Consider the following 20,682-nt stretch of genomic DNA (forward strand, 5'->3'; position numbering starts at 1 on the left):
GTGGTCTCGAAACAGCCTGCCCTACAGGTTTTGTTCTTTAATTACTGTTTGAACTAATTTCTCATAACTCAAACCTCTCCATCGTTTATTATCTTTAAAATAGAAATCAGAGGGAACATAATGCATCTCCACGTTGGCATAGCTGATGGGCCCTCGCAGTCTCCATGGCCCACCATTCGTTATAAATTGGAGGTAGTAGAAGATACTAAAGTGTCCTCTGGATCCTCAGAGAAGTATTAAATCCAGAAGGAGCACAATTTAGAGCTGCTTTTGATAGTGTATCCTGAACTGACTGGTTGCATGCCCACATGATAACCTGACTGATGCCCCTGGAGTGTCAGAATAATGGAGCACTTACTATATAAGAGGTGGCTGAGGGACAGGTTAGGCATAGGCTGGAGTGAACTGCATAGCTACTGCATAGCTAGTAGTAAATGATGAGTCAAAGATTATTCAGGTGAATTTTCAGAGCCTTTCTTCATATTAACTGCCCACGACCTCTAGGAGGGTCTTTTCCCCCCACCTTCCTTTCTGGCAGAGACAAAGACAAAATGAGACGAGTGGAAGAGTGGAGAGAAGCAAGTAGAAAAAGAAGAGTCTTGGCAGTGGGTAGACATTTCTAGAAGGTTTTTGCCATATGAGAGTATGTGGGTTGATATGTGATAAATTCTGCATTTCTGGAGACGAGATGAGGATGAAGATGATGGTGATGATAGGCTTTATCATCATTTTGCAAGACGCAAGGAAAGCTTGAAACTTTTTAAAAAATTAATTAATGTTTTTTGGCTGCGTCGGGTCTTAGTTGCGGCATGCGGGATCTTTCATTGCAGTGCACGGGCTTCTCTCTAGTTGTGGCGCACGGGCTCCAGAGTGTGTGGGCTCTGTAGCTGCGGCTCGCGGGCTTAGTTGCCCTGAGGCATGTGGGATCTTAGCTCCCTGACCAGGGATCGAACCGGTGTCCCCTGCATTGCAAGACGGATTCTTCGGATTCTTAACCACTGGACCACCAGGGAAGTCCCAAGCTTGAAACTTTTAAAATTTACTTTTGGGATTTGGACTACACTTTTCCGAAAAGGAGACCCCGTGCTGATGGATCATGTATTTCCAAGGTTCAGAAGAGTTAAAATTGCCTACAGGACACTAGTCATTTCTCCCACCAGTCGAATGAAATCTCAACAGAACAGTTCTGTAGATTTCTTTTAACCATTACTGGCCTGGGAAATCTTTTGCCTGAACTATTAGGGACATTTTAGAGAAAGCTGGATCTTGGTAAAGCATTTTAAAAATAATGAAACAGAACTAAAAACCCATTTTGGAGCCATGGGGTGGACTTATCTAAAAGAATGTTTATAAAGGGAGGTTTTTAAAGTATAACTAAATGGTTCTTCTTTTGGGCTATGATAAAATAACTCATTTAATGGGACATTAGATTTGATTATTTCTCAAGTCTCTATGATTCTGTGGTTTATCATTCCCAATTTAGGCCACAGGGGCTTGATTTATATTTAGCTAATCCAAATAACTGAGTTTTTAATTCCTTGCTACTGACATTTGGTTCTGTAAACGTAGTCTACACAGAAGGAGGGAAGAGGCAGCATAATCCAGTAGAAACATGGGCAGGAGAGGAAGAAAAAGCAAACGAAAATATCTTTGTTTAAGATGATGCATCCTTTATCTAAAGTGCTTAAGAACATACTAAAGTATCAGTATCCTTAAACAAGGGCAAGGGATCGTCTCTTACACTTCCGTGCTAAAGAAAATCTTTTCTTGTATCCATCTGGGGACGGGCTGAAGGAGTGCTGGCCAACACTTTCCTTGGTATTGAAGACACCCCACCATGGGGATTACCTAGTGGGTTTAGGACTGAATTGGCCAAGGAGCTGAAGTTAACTCCTCCTCTTCCCTGAGGAAACATGAATACTGTGATCTGCGCCTTGGGTCTTTCTCATTGGAGGCTGCTAAGCTGAGAGGAGACCCTCTTGGAGAAGGCTGAGATTTTTTTCTAAGCTGTTGGGGTAGATTTCAAAAGGTACAATTCAGTGACCAGAACGTGTGCTAAATAAATAGACCTGTCCTTTCTCGTCCACTTTGACTATCCATGATTGTGATATGTGTGGTCCTGTGGCTGAAATTATGGTGATTTTTTTCAAAAATTCTAGTGTCAAAATTTTGCCCTGACAGTACATCTGTAGCTACTAATAATGCTGTTTTGGGCTGACTCAGTTGCTTTGAAAGTGCACGGCTGTGTTATAAGTAAATGAGAGGCAACCAATTATCTATAAAGTAATGGCAAGCACAGAGGAGAGTTTGATGAATTACAAACGAACTCTGCTGACACAGCAGGGTGTGGAGACCTGCTCTGCTCTGACTTTCTATCAGAGTTAGGGGTGATGCTTGCATATTTTACAAACAACACACCCCACCAATTACAACATGGGGTGGGAGTGGGGACAGGAGGTGATAAGAAACAAGGGTGTGCAGCGGCAGTACTGAGTACCTAGAGAAAAATACTATGTTCCAGGAAGGATGCAAGGTTAGATAAGAAATGCAGATCCACTGTCATCTAATATGATTTATAACATACACTAAAAGAGCCGTCACAAAACCCCTACCCAGGAACTCAGCCCAGTAGGGGGGAGGCAATACCCCTACCCAGGAACTCAGCCCAACAGGGGGAGGCAATGCATAAATTCACCTAAGCAGAAGGCAAATGCTGAATTCCTGGAACCAAACAAAGGATGGCTTCAAGAGGCAGAGGAAACGGTTTCTAGTTTGGGAATGTTTATCTCTGTGGTCCTCTGGCAGTCTTGTCCATGCTGAGGATTAATCTGGGTTTATGCATAAAGAAGCTATAGAACAAGGTCGATTACTTACTGAGGGGTTGCTAGGTACTTCCCTACCAAGCATTCAGCAGAGAGCAGCTCTTTGCCTATTACAGTCCCGTTTCCTAGATAGGGCATCTCTGGGCATGAGGCTGTACATTCTCCGCAGTACGCTGGTTGTTAAGGTAGACGAATGGCAAACAGATCCAATCGGCCCAGAGCCTGAGCGTGCCTGTGGGGTGTGGTGCAGGACTTCCTGCCTGGAGTCCTTCATCTAGGTACCAGACAGCGGCCTCGCATCCCCAGGGAAGCTCGCTCTGGCCTCCCGCGTGCTTTTCCCTGTGCTGGGGGAGAGACACGAGGAGAACTAGCTTAGGGGCTGGAGCAGGTCTGGAGTCAGCTTGGTCAGGTTTTGGATTCTGACCTCTACTGCTGTTTTCCAAAGATGGGTATCGTTGGCCTGTTTAAGATCATTTTAGCTGATCTACACTGAATCCCTCTGTAGGTAATTCTCTTTTAATCCTTTTGAATAGGGCAAAGGGAGAGCCTTGGTTTGGTGCCAACCTCTCTAAGGATGACCAGCAACCTCAGGGCTGATAGCAACAGGCAAGCAACTATGCAGAGCTGGAATTCATCTGCACTGTTTTTCTTTCATTTCTTTTTTTTATGCTTAACTTCTAATAATAAGTAATACTTGTTTCTCATTGAGGCTAAGATCTAAGGTTTAAGATAACCTGAAATTTTAAAGGTGGATCTCACAAAGATGAGAAAAATCATGACAAAATGGGAATAACTGAAATTCGTGCAACACACTGCCCACGCTCAAGGCCATGTGACGTAGGCACGCGGTCGACGGGTGGAGAAAAGAGGGCGGAGTCGGCAGGTCTGGTAGTCAGCGGGTGCGAGCTCAGCCCCCTGCAGCCTGGCTGTCTGCTGCTGGGGAGGCAGGTGCTGGAGGGTGATGAACAGGATGACGGCGAGGAAGCCCAGCAGGGGAGGCACGTCCTCGCCGAAGGGCCGGCGAGGCCAGTAGAGCGGATGAAGAGGCTGAAGAGACTATTTGGAAGGTACGGGGGGCTGGGATAGGGTGGCGGTGCTGGCTGGACACACGGGCTCTTCCAAGCAAAAGGTGGGTGGTGAGCGACGAAGGGAAGGGCTTTCGGGGTGGAACTAGGTTCAGGTCTGAGCTCTACCCCTTACTCGCCATTTACCTTAGAGTAACACTTAAATCACTGAGTGAGTCTCAGTTTTGTCATCACCTGCAAGATGGGAAAATAACAGAACCCAGGTCTTGTAAATTCTCGGTAACGTGGGCGATAGTCATCGACCCCGGGGCTGAGCCCCGTTGTATCTGCCTGTGTGTGTGATGTGAAGCGTGCGGCTGTGCACAGTGAACGACATCAGAGCCTTTGAAGTGGCTCTGCCCGACACTGACTGGACTTGCTGCTGAGGGTATACTCAGGAGAGCTTGGAGAGGCCAAGTTTATCTGAATTTCAGATAAATACTGAATACCGTTTTATTCAGTACCTAAGTACCTAAGTCTAGGTACGTCCATATCTTGCATGACAGCCCTATTTGTTAACCAACTTCAGAAAGTTCCACGAACCCCTTAACATTGTGTAAACATTCGGTGGATAGGTGCACTTTGAAAAGGGAGGAGAGTGGGTATCAAAGATCCAGGTGGACCAACTCCATGATCAGGTTTCCTAGATGAATGTTTCCTTTCCCCTTTGTCTCTAAAGAGAACTATATACAGTCCCTGTCTCACACTACAGGTGGTGAGGATGCTCTTGGTGAAATCTTAGGGCCCATGTCTAAGTCCCTCACCGCCACGTTACTAGCTGTGTGCTCACTGGCCGCCTTAGCCCTCCTGTTCTCATTCGCCACGTCTGACTTCTGGGAGAACTGAAGGTGATTTGTTTCGTCTGTAGCAAAAGACCCTTGAAGAGAGAGGTTAATGTTAGTTCATTGAGAAATGCACAGGCTCTCTGGCAACAGTCTGTGTGACAAGTTAAGGTGGATATCTTTCTGGCAAGACTTATGAGGCAAGTGGATTCACCTGGCAGACAGGGGAGTTAGGCCTCAAGGCAAGACAGAAGCAAAAACTGACAAAGCAGAGCGTACAGGAAACTTGGGTAAGAAGTTTACATTCTCTAAACAGTCTAGAAAACACTTGTAAGATAGAACCCTACAATTCAGCAGGCCTCAGGAACAGCCTGGAGCTTTCCTGCCTCTCCTGCCTCTCCAAGAAACCCAAAAAGAAAAAAATTCAGCCTAGAAAGTTGAGTCTGAAGAATGGTGACCGCATTTGAACAGGACATCCCAAAATGACACACCGGCTTTCAGAAGAGGAATAGAACAGGGTTTGCATTCATGCCCATAGGCCTATGTTCTTAGGTAAACTAGCTAGATCCTAAGGGGAGGTGGAGGAGAGAAGGGGAGAGATGAGAAGGTGAACAGCGGTGGAAAAGGTTAAAAATAAAATATCAAAGACAGCTTCTGCTACCACCACGCTATATCCCTTCAGGCAACTGGGTGCAGAGCTGACAAGCCAGTGACATGGGAGAATAAAATAAGCTTTCTAGATGCAAGGGCCTGAGCACACAGCATATGTGAACAGTAATGGAGGGGGAGGTAGTTGACACAGGGTCTTTAAAGAGGTGGGGAGAGAAAGACCAAGAAATGCACATGTATTTTAAACTCACCAAAATAGACTTACATTTCCAAATGAAAACATAATACTACAACCAATGTGTTTTCTAGCTAAAAGTCATAACTACCAAGTGGTTGATACAATTTGACATAATTCAACTGCTACCAGTATTTGTTCACTAATTGCATTTTTCATTTGTATCTGATCTACTTCAGCTGCTTATAACATAAACACGTTCACACAAGACCAGATGAAGCAGACGATTTTAGAAAAGAAAAGCAATTTAGAGAGGAGGCTCTTTATCTGGGGTCCATAATTCCTAAGGAGGTTTATTAACAGGGGTGCCAGATAAAATACAGGACCCAGATACATTTGAATTTCAGAAAACGAATAATTTTTTTTACTCAAGGTAGGCCCCAAGATTTCACGGGCACACTGTTTATTAAGGCATTTCAGACGATGCACGAGTCCCTTGACATTGTGTAAAAATGTGGAAAGGAGGTTGGCTATAGCTTTCTATCAGAGTCTTAAATCTGTGATCTCCCGATAGTAAAACATCATTAACGGAAAGAGAGAATTCTCTTTGCCTGGCCTGAGCTTCCCGGCAGCCAAAGCCAAGGGGCCAGTTTACCGAACAGCAGCAGGAGAGGAGGCCCAAGCGCAAGGAGAGCCTGCCTGGCTGTGGCGGAGCTGTTTCAGGGCTCCCCACAGCCTGACGGGAGTCTGAGAGTTGAGCCTGAGGGCAGTGGGACTCCCTGGAAGGGTTTTGATGTTTTAAAGGATCGGGTTTGCCTTCCTTACAAACTACCTCCAGCTGCTCTGTGGAGATTGGCTTGCAGAGGGGCAGGAATGGAGAGGACAGAGGGGACAAGGGCCTGGGGTGGGCTGGAAGGAAGGGAACAGACCGGAGCGGTATGTAGAAGGTGATGGGGAGTCGGGAAGAGAGACCCAGAGGCTGGACCAAGTGCCTCAAGGGTCAGGGTCCTCTCCACTCGGGCTTTAATGTTTGTGCAACCACCACTGTAGAAAGTGGGTACGGCTGCTTTTCTGCATCCTCATTATTTCTTTTCGGTACGCGGGCCTCTCACTGTTGTGGCCTCTCCCGTTGTGGAGCACAGGCTCTGGACGCGCAAGCTCAGTGGCCATGGCTCACGGGCCCAGCCGCTCCGCGGCATGTGGGATCCTCCCGGACCGGGGCACGAACCCGCGTCCCCTGCATCGGCAGGCAGACTCTCAACCACTGCGCCACCAGGGAAGCCCAATCCTCATTATTTCTTGAGTGAGGCTCTTGCGGGGGGTGGGGTTCTGAGCGATGATAAAGTAAACGTACAGTCTTTACCTGCGTCACTGAAAGTAGCCCCGCAGCGCCGCGGCTTCGGCTGCCATCTCCTCCTCCGATCTCCACAAGGCTGGGGAGTCCTCCTTCTCTTTGTCATGTTTCTGGAGCTTTGGAGAAGAAAACTAGGCTCATTAATAGGCCCTTGGGATCTCCGCGAACAAATCTTGGGGGAGCGGCCGAACAGCATTCACAAATCAGAGGCCGGGGGCGCGCGTGTCTTTCCTTTCATTGTATTAGTTGCCAGAATTTGAAAATGGGGAGGTTTTGTGTACAAATCCACATCTCCAGCTTCTGTAATACAATAACTAGATTAGGCTGCTACATGTGGTCCCTTCACCGCCTTGTAATTATCTGCTGAGGTCGGGAGTGGGCGTCACAGACGGGGGACACTCTGCATTTACCAAAACCCTCACCACTCTCTAACATCGCGCTTGCCCAGCATCATCCATTCGTTTTACTTCCCAGACGCTGAAGGCATTACGTTTGCCACCTACCCACAGTCGTTCCCCAAGCTGGCCTGGGGTTTACGTCCTCTTCTCTTGGGCCTAGCCTCTGTTATATGAGCTCTGAGCAGTTTCGCTCAGCGAGCCAAAACAGCCCGGGCTAATTTATGAGAATAATGAATAGAAGGGCCACGAGTACTGAGTAAGAAATAAAAGAGTACATGCATTAAAAGAGGCTTCAAGCAGGCAAATGGTAAAAAACAAAGAAAAACTAAATAAAAAATTAAACGAGGAAGCGTCAAAAAATAACAGTTGGTCTTAGACAAAGGAGCCCTTTTAAAATCCTCTTCAGACACCCATATTTATTTAAAAAACATTTGTATATGTCTCCGATTTACATAGAGTGAATCAAATTTCAATTCTATCAGAGAGAGAGAGGGTGTTGTCAGAACTCTCTTCTTTAGAAGAGGTCAGTTTTTCACCTTAGTCCTATTGCAATTTAGTTTTAGTAACTGAATTTGTTATTCCTGTGCGTGGCTCTGCACACTGTAAAATGCTGAGGGTATAAATTCTTACAGGAGGCACAATGTACTATTTCGTGTTAAGTCATTTAGGGAGATTGAGGCAAACTAATAGCACCAATGATAACTAGTATTCATGATGTAAAGGGAGGTTTCTTCTTCACGTATTATTTCCTTGTGCATCATTTCGTTTAATCCTTACTATAGTCCACACACAAGGCAGGCACCGCTTCACTCCTCACCAAGGAAGAAATTGAGTTCCGAGGAAGTTCATTCACCTATTGGAGATCACCCAGCAAGGAGCAGTAGTGCCAGGGGTGTCCCCGGCAAATTTTGCCTTTTAGTCTATCCTGGAGGAAGTGCAGTGCCACCAAAGAGTGAACAGCTCCGCAGATCCTGCTGCAGCTCACCGGGTACCGTCACCCAAAAGCCAGATCCTTTGACAAAGGAGCCTGCTGACTCAGGAAGAAAAGCCTCACGACTAAAATAGTGGAGTTTGCTATTTCAGGCCCAACTCATTCTCACTCTAACCCAGAGACACCCCCCGCCCCCCACCCTGGCAGCTTGCAGCCGATGGAGAAATGTCCCCATTATTTCAGAGCAAACTTTGATACAGAAGGCAAAACAGTGAGGGAACAAAGATAGCCTGGCCCTCCAGCTGAGCGCTATTTCTACTCGGCCTAAGTCTGAGCCTAAATGAGTTTCATTAGCATATAACCAGGACACAAACATGTCATGGATCTTCCGCTCAGAATCTGGCTGCCAGCACGCTGGTTTTACGTTTTGCCACATAGATTTAATTCTCCTTAGTGGAAGAAAACCACATTAAAAAGTCATTTCCCTCCTTGCAGAAGCAGATATGACGCAATGGCTACAGGCGAGGCAAACGGGATTGTGATTTTTCTACTCAGGAACTGATTTTCATTTTGATACTAGCTTTAGGTCTGTTATAAATCCATCTTGTAACAATTCAATAGGATGACAAGGAACGATGCAAAGCCCAGGCAATATGGCCTTCCCACTTCTGGTGTTGAAATCCAGCATTAAGTGGTCTCATCACACAGATCGTACCAGATGAACGCAAATAATTTAGGGCCTGCAAACGTTAATGCCTCTTCGGTTATTAAGCTCCCGTCTGCTATTGTCATATGCCTTACAGATGGCAACGTTGTGCCAATGCTTATAAGTTGTCTATGGAAAACAGGAAATAAGTAAAACAAAAACTAATTGTATTTGCAAAGCTCTGTTGTATATGGTTTTTAAAACTTAGGGGTTTCCCTCCTAAAAGCCCCAGATGGAAGCGTGTAGCTTTCCTTAGAACAGCCGTGCTCAACCGCGGCTGCCCACTGCAATCACATAGAGAACTTTAAAAACTACAGATGCCTGGCTCCGCCCCAGGGATTCTGATTTAATTGGTCTGGGGGGCAGCCTGGGTGTGGGGATTCTTTTCAAACTTCTGAGGCACTTGAGAAGCAGTGCATTTGAGAGAAGATTGTGTGTACAGACAGAGGCCATAGACGTAACAGAAATAATACCTTTGCCTTTAAACCCGTTGCCTACGACTCAGTCGACAGTATGGAGGCTTTCCTTTGCAAACCCTGCTCTGGAACTGTAAAAAGGGAGTAGTAAGAGGTGTGATTAGTGATGTGCGTGACACGTAGTAAGAGGAGCTGAGGGTTTGCTGCTGCTGCTACCATGACTATTATTATCATGATTATTGTTATTATTATTATATGCTGGATATCCTGTCCCCTGACAGTGACCAATGACCAACCCACAGAGGTTGTTTCCAGGGGTAAAAGTACCTTTACCATCTTCATGGTTTCCCAGTGACCTTTATCTTTTGGACCTTAACTACTGTGTGAAAGGATTAACAGCCGTGATCAGGATTCAAACCAAACCAAACTAATCTAATGAGACATTCAAGTCTGAGGAGGAAATTTAGCTCCTTCAGCCCTAAAATACCAGCAATAATTCCTACCTCTCAGAGTTGTTGTACGAAGTGACTGAAGTGTTACTGGAGGCTCCTGACAGGTAAAGGTTAAGGTCCTTAAAGTAAAAAGCATGTGGTGAAGGTCAAATGCAGTCAGAATTACCCTGGGAGCACAGCTGCCAGATTTAGCAAATAAAAATACAGGGCACTCAGTTAATTTGTTTTACTATATCTCATGCAGTATCGGGGACATACGTATACTAAAAAATATTCGTCGTTTATCTGAAATTCAAATGTAACTGGACATCCTGTATCTTATCTGGCAACTCAGTCTCGGAGACCCCTCAGGAAGGGACCATAGGAAGTGCCTGGTTTTATTTCGGTTGTTTCCAAAACCACTTAGCTGTGAATCCTGGAGAAGATGGAGGAGACTGTCCGAAGGAAGGTCAAATTCAAGGCTAGCATTTTATGCATTCTGGGGCTTATTATTATTTTTGCATGAAATGCAGAGGAACTCATTAGCACTGTTTAAAATCCACAGCTCGTCTGTTCTGAGATGCACAGGTTTTCCCATTGTAACATCTCTGAAATCAAAGCATGTCCTACAACCAACGGTGTGTCATAATTTAATTGGCAGTGTTTTTCTTTCTTAGTAGTACATAAAGTAACAGTAGTTCTTTCCACTAGGGTGTCTGGGATTCACTGCTGTATGGTTCTCCATCTCTTTCCTCCCTGCTGTGAGGCCACAGAAGTTAAATCATGAATATGCTCAGCACCAAGGCCGATGTAACGTCTATTCCTTCCCTTCTCCTTATGCAACAGCAAGAGTTGAAACTCTTTTCAGAAGCATGGTTCTTTGAGGAAGGCTCATGCCAAAGTTACAAAGTTTGCAGAAAGTCGAACCAAAGTCTTTATTCACATTCCATAGAGGGAAGTCTGTGATGGCTCCTCGAAGTGAATTCTATTTCTATACAGCTTTGAAAAGAGATTTAAAAAAAAACCTGTATCTGCAGTCTTCCTGCTTTATCTGCCTGAAATGATTTTGGGGGAAGGTAGTGTTAACAGGATTGCTGATTGAAGTACTGATACGTGTCGATTTTGACACTGTGCTACTTCCTGTGCATTGAGTGTGTTCTCACGAGGCATGTGGGGCAATGATTAATTCCCTGATGTAATGCTCAAACTGCCTTGACTATTGACATTTTTATAGCTCTGTAATGGAATACAGTAGGAGGAATGATTCACAATAATTTAAACATTTTTTTCAGAATTTAGAATTAACCTGTAGTAAAATGCCAAATTATCTTCCAAGAGCAGAAAAACAATTTAAAGCCACTTCTCAAAGAAGACATGGCTGAATATAAACTTGGGTGGCGGTGTAAAATCCATCAATATCTTTCATTGTTTAGTTTTGTAAAACAATATGAAGAACGGAGAGTTTAAACCATTTCTTACAGGTTGATGGTTCTGCTCAGACAGGTGTTTATATAAAGTATTACAAGGAAAATAATTTCAATGGGAAGTATATCCTTAATTTTTTTAGATCTGACCCTCTGTTACTGCTTTGAATTTAGCCAACAAGCCTTTGTTGAGCACATGATATACTCCAGGCACCGTTCTAGCTCTTATGAAAGCTATAAAGATGAATAAGACAAAAACCTTTGCCTTCTGGGGCCTCACCACCCAACAGGGCAGACAGATTCATACACACATCATTTAGTCCAAGTCAGTATGATATAAATACTGGACTAGAAGTTCTATCATAGTGCTCTCAGGATATCTGGGGGAGACAATAATTCTTACTGGCGTAGGGTCTGCGGTTGACTTTAAAAAATCAGGATTTGCACTGGCTTCAAAGATGGTGATGGGATTTTAAGGACAGCGTTGTTCTCGGCAATGGGAACAGCTTCAGCAAACACATGAGGTATCTATCTGCCAGCTCTCCTGTAACCTGTGCCCATCATCAGCTTCACCCTCCTCTGGCACTACTCTTTCTTTCATGACGAATGCTGCCCTGGCATCCTAGCCATGCCTGCCCACCTATCAGAGTTGTTGAGAGAGCTGAAACTCAGTTGCCATTTTGAGAAGCTTTAACATTCCATTGCTTAAAGAAGGGACCCACACCCCAGTGGCCCAAAAGATGGCCTCCAGTTCTACAGTTCAAAACTGCAGAAAGTTTTGAACCCTATTGAGAAAGATATTCCCCTCCCAAATCACCTTTCAGTCGTCTGAGTAATCAAAAAGAAAGTCTCCGTCGGTAGGAGCTTGTCCTGAACATGGTACCAGTGTGACCTCTAACAGAATGAGAGGTACCATCCAGACTGTAGCTAGAATATAAGACTATTTTATTTAGATCTTATTTATTTGAGGCTTATCTCCCATTTATGATGCCATCTCAAGTTTCCTTTTAAAGTAAATCTAAGTTAAAAATAAGAGTCAATTTAGAAAATATGTTAAGTAAAAATTTGGGAAACATGGCATTCACCTCGGGAGATGGTCCAGAGGTGGGAATTGGAGCGGAGATGGGGCAAGTGACTGCAAACGTGAAGCTTGGGCCTTTCAGAACATGCGACAGCCATGTGGGCATGGTTTTTTTTCATTGAGTTGAACAGTAGAAGGCTCCAGGATTTTTTTTTTTTATGACAGATGCTTAGAAGTCAAAATAATTTCATATGATAAGAGCTCTGAAGAGAATCAGAGCAGAGTGATGTGCAGGGATGGTGGAACTTTGGGGGAGGGGTGTCTGGAGCAAGGCCTCATGAAGAGGTGCCCTTTCAGCTGCGACATGAGCAATGATTAGAGGCCCACGGAGCAAAGGGCTAGGAGGACAGCAAGCGGACAGCAACCTGGAGGGAAAAGGAAGCTTGGCATTTGAGTAACTGGCTGCAAGAGTAAGTGCGGGAGATAGCGGGTCCCTTACAGCTGGTGGGGATGGCTAGGAGGTTTGGATTTTATCTGTGGTGCAGTGGGAAGATATTAAAGGGTTAGAAGCAAGGAAGTAAAAGGACTGAATAACTTTTCATAAAGAATAGCCCGGCTGGAGGAGATGGAAACAACCTAAGTGTCCATCATCGGATGAACGGATAAAGAAGATGTGGCACATATATACAATGGAATATTACTCAGCCATAAAAAGAAACGAAATTGAGTTATTTGTAGTGAGGTGGATGGACCTAGAGTCTGTCATACAAAGTAAGTCAGAAAGAGGAAGACAAATACCGTATGCTAACACATATATATGGAACCTAAGAAAAAAAAAAAAGGTCATGAAGAACCTAGGGGTAAGACGGGAATAAAGACACAGACCTACTAGAGAATGGACTTGAGGATATGGGGAGGGGGAAGGGTGAGCTGTGACAAAGCAAGAGAGTGGCACGGACATATATACACTACCAAACGTAAAATAGATAGCTAGTGGGAAGCAGCCTCATAGCACAGGGAGATCAGCTCGGTGCTTTGTGACCGCCTGGAGGGGTGGGATAGGGAGGGTGGGAGGGAGGGAGATGCAAGAGGGAGGAGATATGGGAACATATGTATATGTATAACTGATTCACTTTGTTATAAAGCAGAAACTAACATGCCATTGGAGTAAAGCAATTATACTCCAATAAAGACGTAAAAAAAAGAATAGCCTGGCTGGGGAATTAGAGGGAGACAAGCTAGTGCAGCAGCCAGAGAAGAAGTGGTGGGAGCTGGGAGGCTCACGAGGATGGGGTGGAGCGGGGCTCAGGTGCCCACAGTCAGGGTGGTGGTGGGTCAGTGCAGTGTGTGCAGTTAGTGAGAAGGCTCAGCCCCTCCCTGTACATGGACCTCTGCCTCTGATGCTTCCTTCCAGGCACTCTGTAAAGCACACATTGATCCTGGTCCCCTGCTCAAGGCTGCTCTGAACCAGTGTGAAAAATCACTGCGTTTCTGCTCAATACGTGCAGAACACTTCCCGAAGTCCCTAAGAACCCTTTCTGGACCATTTAGATTGGCACTGAGTTATATTTCATGATCTTGATGCTGTCTCACTCTCTCTGTCTCTCTCATACACATACAGCCAGCATCCTTTGAGCACATATTTTGTCCCCAAACACCGAATGTCCCTTCTCTAAGTACTGGTTATTGAGCAGATTATCACCACTTTGGGCTTTCTTGGTGTCCTAATGAATCACCTCTTGCTTTCACTTGAGGCAAAAAAACCCCAAAAAACACGACTTGTGTCATCAACCTCTTGCTACCACTTCTGCTTCTTTAGAACCCTGAGATTCTTCAAATATTTCTTTGGGCAAAAATATGTTCATTTCCTCCGTTCTTTCTCTCCATGGGAGGGATCCTGTGAGCTGAAACTCTGGACTAACCACTAGATTACTGCAACCAAATTCCCCGCAGTTCCCTCTGTTCACTGTTGAGTTTCCACAGTCCAGTTCTTTGCCCTTTATGGAGAGAAGTTCTGGTAACTGATGGAGCATTCATGATTTGATGAGCTGCCAGAGCTTTGACTCGAGCCTAACTTGCTTGAGTAGAAGCAAAAGTTTTTTAGTGCTGCCAATGGGGCCAAAATGCTGAAATAAACTATTAATTAATGACGTCCTACTTTCAAGGAGTATAGAGTGTTGATGTTTAAGAATTTGTAACCCCCCAAAGTATTTGCCAAACGACTGTACTATAACAGAACCCAACTGCTGATCCAATTATCCATTAAAGTGTCACATTGTCAAGCCGATTGCCAAAGCAGCAAATGAAACTGCCAGCATCACAATTTGGATGAGACGCTACTCAACTGACTAGACTGTGAATGGTCTTCAGAGCATCCCATACACCCTAATAACCTGTACAAACGCAGGTGAACAATTCTGGTCTGCTGGGGTGCACACCTGCCATCAGAAAATCGCTTTAATCGGTGGGACATTAAAGTTTGCAGTTTTCCATCAGAAGCTTGTTAGGAGCAGTTCAGCAAAAAGCTACTGTGGCTTCTGGCCCTATGCAGAGTTGATTTTAATTAAAACATCAAAGGGGTCACTTCCGGTCAGGGGAGCGAGCCATGAAGCTAACCTGAAATGTGCACCTGATGAAGGGAGGCCCACCTGGATCTGCCGTGCTGCAGGCCACAGTCTAGAACTTCCTGACAACGTGACATCGGGCAGCTGAGGAACAGGACTCAGCAACGGGGCTGTGAGGGAGCAGTGAGGGTTGATACAGGAGTCGCCGCATTTGAGAATCATCGGCACAGACAGAGTGAAGGGCAAAGTCGGCTTATTCTTAGGACACCCCACTGCTAAAATTTTCCTCATAGCTTACCACAGTGAGCTTCATGTTTAATCCTGCCTAATAGTGGGGCTTAGCATTTCAGCTGACGGTCCCATGTACAGCGGTAACCTGGCTGCGACGGTTCGGTAGAGAAATCAATCGCGCTCACCCAGGAGTTCTTTGCTCTTCCAATTACTAAAAAAAAAAATCCAAAAAAAAAAAAAAAGCACTCAAGGGCTTCCCTGGTGGCGCAGTGGTTGAGAATCTGCCTGCCAATGAAGGGGATATGGGTTCGAGCCCTGGTCTGGGAAGATCCCACATGCCGCGGAGCAACTGGGCCCGTGAGCCACAACTATTGAGCCTGCGCGTCTGGAGCCTGTGCTCCGCAACAAGAGAGGCCCGCGCACCGTGATGAAGAGTGGCCCCTGCTTGCCACAACTAGAGAAAGCCCTCGCACAGAAACGAAGACCCAACACAGCCAAAAATAAATAGGAAAAAAGAAAGAAAACAAGCACTCAACAACAGCTGATTTGGTAACAAGCCTCCTGTCTAGTTCCCATGTTTATGGTAGAAATCACCAAATCACAGTAACATCCATCTTTGTATCCTCACTGCTTGCTGTGTCTGACACCCAGGAGTAGGTTTTCAAGAAACATTTGTCAGAATAGGTCTCTAAGTTACAGCTTCCCTCCCAACCTACTGGCTGTGTAAGTTCATCATCCCCATTTTCCAGAGGAATCAATCATCCAAGTCTCTTAGGAATGTAAGTCAGGAGAACATCGCATGGCTAATTAGGAACAATCATTGGTTCGGATTAGAAATACAGTTTACTGGCTTCTAGTTCACTCAGGGATCCACTCTGTAAATTTTCCTTTGGTTAACATTTTTGAAAACATGGGTACTAAAGCAGTCCAGAAAAGAAAACCAAAGTTGCAAATAGAGATCAGCCTCTGAGCTGGGGTGCCTCCTCTGTGGGTGGGGGGCGGGGGAGGGGGCCAGTTGTCTCCCGGGGCAGTTTTCAGTTAGTAATTGCTGGTCACTGACGCCTCGCCCCAGGCTCCACCCTATCTGAGTTTTCCTGGTTTTTCCGTGGGTAGGAAATTAGTGAAGTCACAGGGGCTAGAGATTTCTACCAGTTTCATTCCCTCCGGCCTCCTGAGAAATGAAATGAAGCGCCCTTGGAAAGGGAGGTTTGTGATGAAGCAAACTTCAGAGAAGGAAGCATTTATTCAAAAAGCAATTTCCTCAGCCAGTCATGCTCTGTAAGCCTTTCTTCCCTCCATGTTTAGGACACTGGTGTTTGAACAAGAGTGTTCTCCTCCTTTCTCCCTAGAGTGATGTCAACCTGTGGTACTCAGAATGAGGAAAGGGAAAAGGCAAAGGGCCAATTTCAGGTTTCGTTTGAATCTCCTGAACTTTTTATTTTCTATTTGCTCCTGCTACAGTATGGCTTCTTTTTTATCAAAGGCGCCTTACAGAAACTTTAGAAGCATGGTCCAGGCGAGACAGCTTATCCCCGAAGAGGGTGCTAAGACAGTACACCACCAAAAATTCACCGCCATAGACATGGCCTCAGAATCCTGCTTAACACAATGCTCCAGGCAGCTACAACTGGGCCTCAAAATAAAACCCATTTGGAGAAGCTGAACTAGGTTAGGGGGTTGCAAACATGGGTCCCCCAAACACTGGAAACTCGTTTGTCTGCAGAACTCATTCAATTAATCAACAAATAGTAAGATGTCTTCCACGTGCTGGCACAGTGCATGGCACCGTGCAGGCTGGGCAAGGCTGAGTGTGTTCAGGAGGCTTACATTCGAGGAGAGAAGGCAGGCAATTAGCAAGGAATCAAACCTATTACAGCCGTGAGAGAGAAGAGTAGAGATAACTATCAGTACATTAGATGGTATGATCAGGAAAGACTGCTCCGAGGAGGTGACAGTTAAAGCTGAGAGTGATCAGCAAGTGCAGACACCCAGAGAAACACGGAGGCATCTGAACGCTCTCTGAACTGGCTGAAGGCCAAGGACTGAAGCCGAGTGAGGAAGCACCCAAAGAAAGGGCGCAAGAAGCAGGTGCTTCTCCCTCCCTGTAGGACCAGCGGCGCAAGTGCTGGAACAGAAGAGGGATTGGATGAGTCACTGGTCGCATCACCTTTGTTCAGCACCCATTTTTTCTAGGCTCAGAAGAATAGCAATTGGGTGAAGACACAGGGAGTCCAGACTTGGCGAGGTGAAGGAGGGGAGGCCAGTCTAGCCTTTGAGCATGGGCAGTGCCGCTCCCTGGCTTGAGTTTTGCTTGCTGGGTCTCTCCCTCACCTTAACATCAGGTCTTGCTAACGGGAAGCTTTCCACAGGAAAGCGGATGAGCAGCAAGTTATCTGCACAAGTGGTGACCACCGTGGAGCAGCGAGGATGCTGGCTGACCTCGGAAACTTCTCTCCGAATGTCCAGCCTATGTTTGGCAGAGCTGAGAGAGCTCCCCTAGCGCCAGCCGGCCAGGTGCCTGGCACCGGGACCACGTGCGGGCAGATGAGAAATGACTAACAGAAAACCTGTATTCCAGGGGTGCTCACCACTCCGCTGGATTGGTCATGCTTCCTTCTGTAAACAAGACGATTCGTTCTGCCTCTGGTTACAAAACTGCACCCTCTGAAGCTGCTGTGCACCCCTCGGAAGTAACCTACCCTCCGTGACTTACAAACCCATTCATTTCTGATGGAGCTGTTCCAATGCCCTTCAAAGAACCTGGCCGGTGTACACTGCACAAATTAGGAGCCAGCCTTTCCCAAACGCCTCTCTCTATTTCATTTAAAAACCTTCTTTGGGCTTCCCTGGTGGCACGGTGGTTGAGAATCTGCCTGCCAATGCAAGGGACACAGGTTCGAGCCCTGGTCTGGGAAGATCCCACGTGCCGCAGAGCAGCTAGGCCCGTGAGCCACAACTACTGAGCCTGCACATCTGGAGCCTGTGCCCCGCAACGAGAGGCCGCAACAGTGAAAGGCCCGCGCATCGCCATGAAGAGTGGCCCCCGCTCGCCGCAGCTAGAGAAGGCCCTCGCACAGAAACGAAGACCCAACACAGCCAAAAGTAAATAAATAAATAAAGTTTTAAAAAGCAGTTTCTTTAAAAAAAAAAAAAAAACTTCTTTAATGAAGACATAAAGCCTTGGTTGTGGCCGGAACGCTAAGCTTACCAGGCATGACAACAGATGTTTGTCACAGAGGATTTCAAATCCCTTTAAAAACAAAAGAACAAAAAACCCCCAGAATACTCAAAAGAAACTGAGACTTCCTTGTTAATCGGCTCAGTTGTTCATTTTCTATACCCTATAAGTGACCATAACTCAGAAATCGGCACAGACAAGGAGATATAAGGCAACTGCAAACACACACACAGACACACACACACACACACACACACAAACACACACACACACACACACAGCTTCGCCTGAGTGAAAACTTAAAATGCAATACCGACTCATGACTTTTTTGAAGCATCAGGCTAGAAGAAACATACCCTCACCTTTTTCAGCTTCCTACTGTGCATCTCTCAATTATTTATTACTAAGATGATCAAAAGGCACTATACACACACACACACACACACACACACAAATACAAAAATCCCAGGGTTGGCTCACATATATATATGGCTTGATTTTAAAATATTAGTATCTTTGATATTCCCATTAAAGCTGAAAGTATTATTATTGGGAGTTACAACTTCAGGTGTGAAAAACCCATAAAAATCTTTTGAGAGTCCTAATCTTTTAATTAATCTCACCTCAGTGCAGCTCAAGGGTTTAAAGGAATTTGTTTGGTTGGTTTTAAAAGATAAAAGATCAGAATGCTTTAAAAGAGCTTTTTGTAATTTCACGTATCTATTTAAAGGTCCAGAAATGAATATTCGAAAACAGCTTGGGTCTAGAGTCAGGATTTAAAACACATATTTAAAGTTCCCTGGTCCAAACAGCATGTGACATCCGTATCCCTTCCGCCATATTGCTGCCCAGGGGCGCACTCATGCCGTGCCTTGAACGTTCCAGGGAGGACTATCCTACTGCTTCTCAGACAGTCTGACCCTAGTTGACAAGCTGTGTAGGAGACCATCCTTCCTCACCCTGGGTCTAAACCTCCCTTCCCCCAACTTCTACAGCTCTTAGAGTCACACCGCACAAGACCAAGTTAATGTAAAGGTATTACTTCTGAGTACTGATGAATTTGAGCTACACCTAAATCTGGCAATACCGCGGGCTAGAGAGGACACAGACCCTCAGGAGTGCTCTGGCACTGCCTGTGAGAGAATATATCGAAACAACCTCTTTGGGAAACAGTTTGGCATTATCTCCTAAAGCTGACATTCACAGTACCCTAAAACCCAGCAATACCACACCCAGGTATGTACCCGAGAGAAGTTCTTGCCCACATACATGAGAATCTTCAAAGGAGCTCTGATTAAAACAGCAAAAGCCTGGACGTGGCCACTTATTCAGAAAGTAGATGAATACAATGTGACATATTCATATGATGGAATATTACACAGTGGTCGAAATAATTGTTGGATAGAGACAATTAGCCCATATGGACTAATCTCAATAACATACTACTAAGGAAAAGAAAAATTCCCAAAAGATATCATGCAGCATGATACTTTTGTATAAAGTTGAAAAGTATATATTTTTGAGTTGTTTTTTAGGAATGCATAGAGATGCCTAAAACTAGGTAAAAAGGAGTAAAGGAATGGGGACTATGGGATTCAGGGTGATGGACAACTCAGTATGGGGGAGGGTGGGGAAAAGATGGGGTGTAGTCTTATCACATGGTTAGATATAGGATGTGGTACATGCATACAATGGAATGTCAGCCATAGAAAAGAACAGAATAACGCCATGTGCAGCAACACGGGTGGACCTAGAGATTGTCATACTGAGTGAAGTAAGTCAGAGAAAGACAAATATCATATGATACCGCTTAAATGTGAAATCTAAAGAAAGGGTACAAATGAACTTATCTACAAAACAGAAATAGAGTCACAGATGTAGAAAACAAACTTACGGTTACCAGAGGGTAAGGGGGGTGAGAGGGGTAAATTGGGAGATTGGGATTGACAGATACACACTACTATATATAAAAAAGATAACCAATAAGGACCTACTGTATAGCACAGGGAACTCTACTCGATACTCCGTAATGGCCTATATGGGAAAAGAATCTAAAAAAGAGTGGATACATGTATATAACTGATCCACTTTGCTGTACAGCAGAAACTAACACAACATGGTAAATCAACTATACTCCAATAAAGTTTTTTAAAAAAGGAAAAATAATCGTAGCTTTTGTTTTCAGTGATGCATGTGAAGATACGCATTAGCCATTAAAACATAACTACTTAAAGAACTATATGAAAGCAGGCCGTGAGTGAAAGCAAAGATGGCCATCCTCACGCAACACTTAGAATTACACCACAGGGTGACTGTAATTTCCCTCCCTATGGAAATGCAGCTTCCATTCTGAGACCCTCCATAAGAATTACAACATGGTAGCACTTGCCATGTAAAAGCACCGAAGTTATTAATTGGATTCCAGATGACTAAGATTGATGTATCCCTTCACTGAATCCCCCCCACCCCAGGATCTGTTTTGGAAATAACACTCCACACAGGATGCTGTTCTTAATGAAAGCTGCTCTGCCTTAAGAGCTTTCTGTCTGCGGGACAGTCATCCAAACACTCTCCCC

General features: G+C 45.1%; 1 protein-coding gene across 28 annotated transcripts in view; it reads right to left on the minus strand.

The window, feature by feature from the left end:
- The window catches only part of FHIT (fragile histidine triad diadenosine triphosphatase), a 1,435,777-nt gene that overhangs the window by 17,221 nt on the left and 1,397,874 nt on the right, over positions 1 to 20,682 (minus strand). For 25 of the 28 annotated variants that reach the window (XM_079935606.1, XM_079935605.1, XM_079935595.1 and 22 more), the window contains one exon: positions 6,816 to 6,937. The exons of 1 other annotated variant lie outside the window; for it this stretch is intronic. In XM_079935606.1, the coding sequence (XP_079791732.1) occupies positions 6,821 to 6,937 (117 nt within the window). In that variant the 3' untranslated portion in view covers positions 6,816 to 6,820. The remainder of the gene's footprint in view (positions 1 to 6,815; positions 6,938 to 20,682) is intronic. 2 more of the 28 variants (XM_079935611.1, XM_079935604.1) reach the window with 1 other exon arrangement.

This window comes from Stenella coeruleoalba (genome assembly GCF_951394435.1).
Source record: "Stenella coeruleoalba genome assembly, chromosome: 10".
NCBI lineage: Eukaryota > Metazoa > Chordata > Mammalia > Artiodactyla > Delphinidae > Stenella > Stenella coeruleoalba.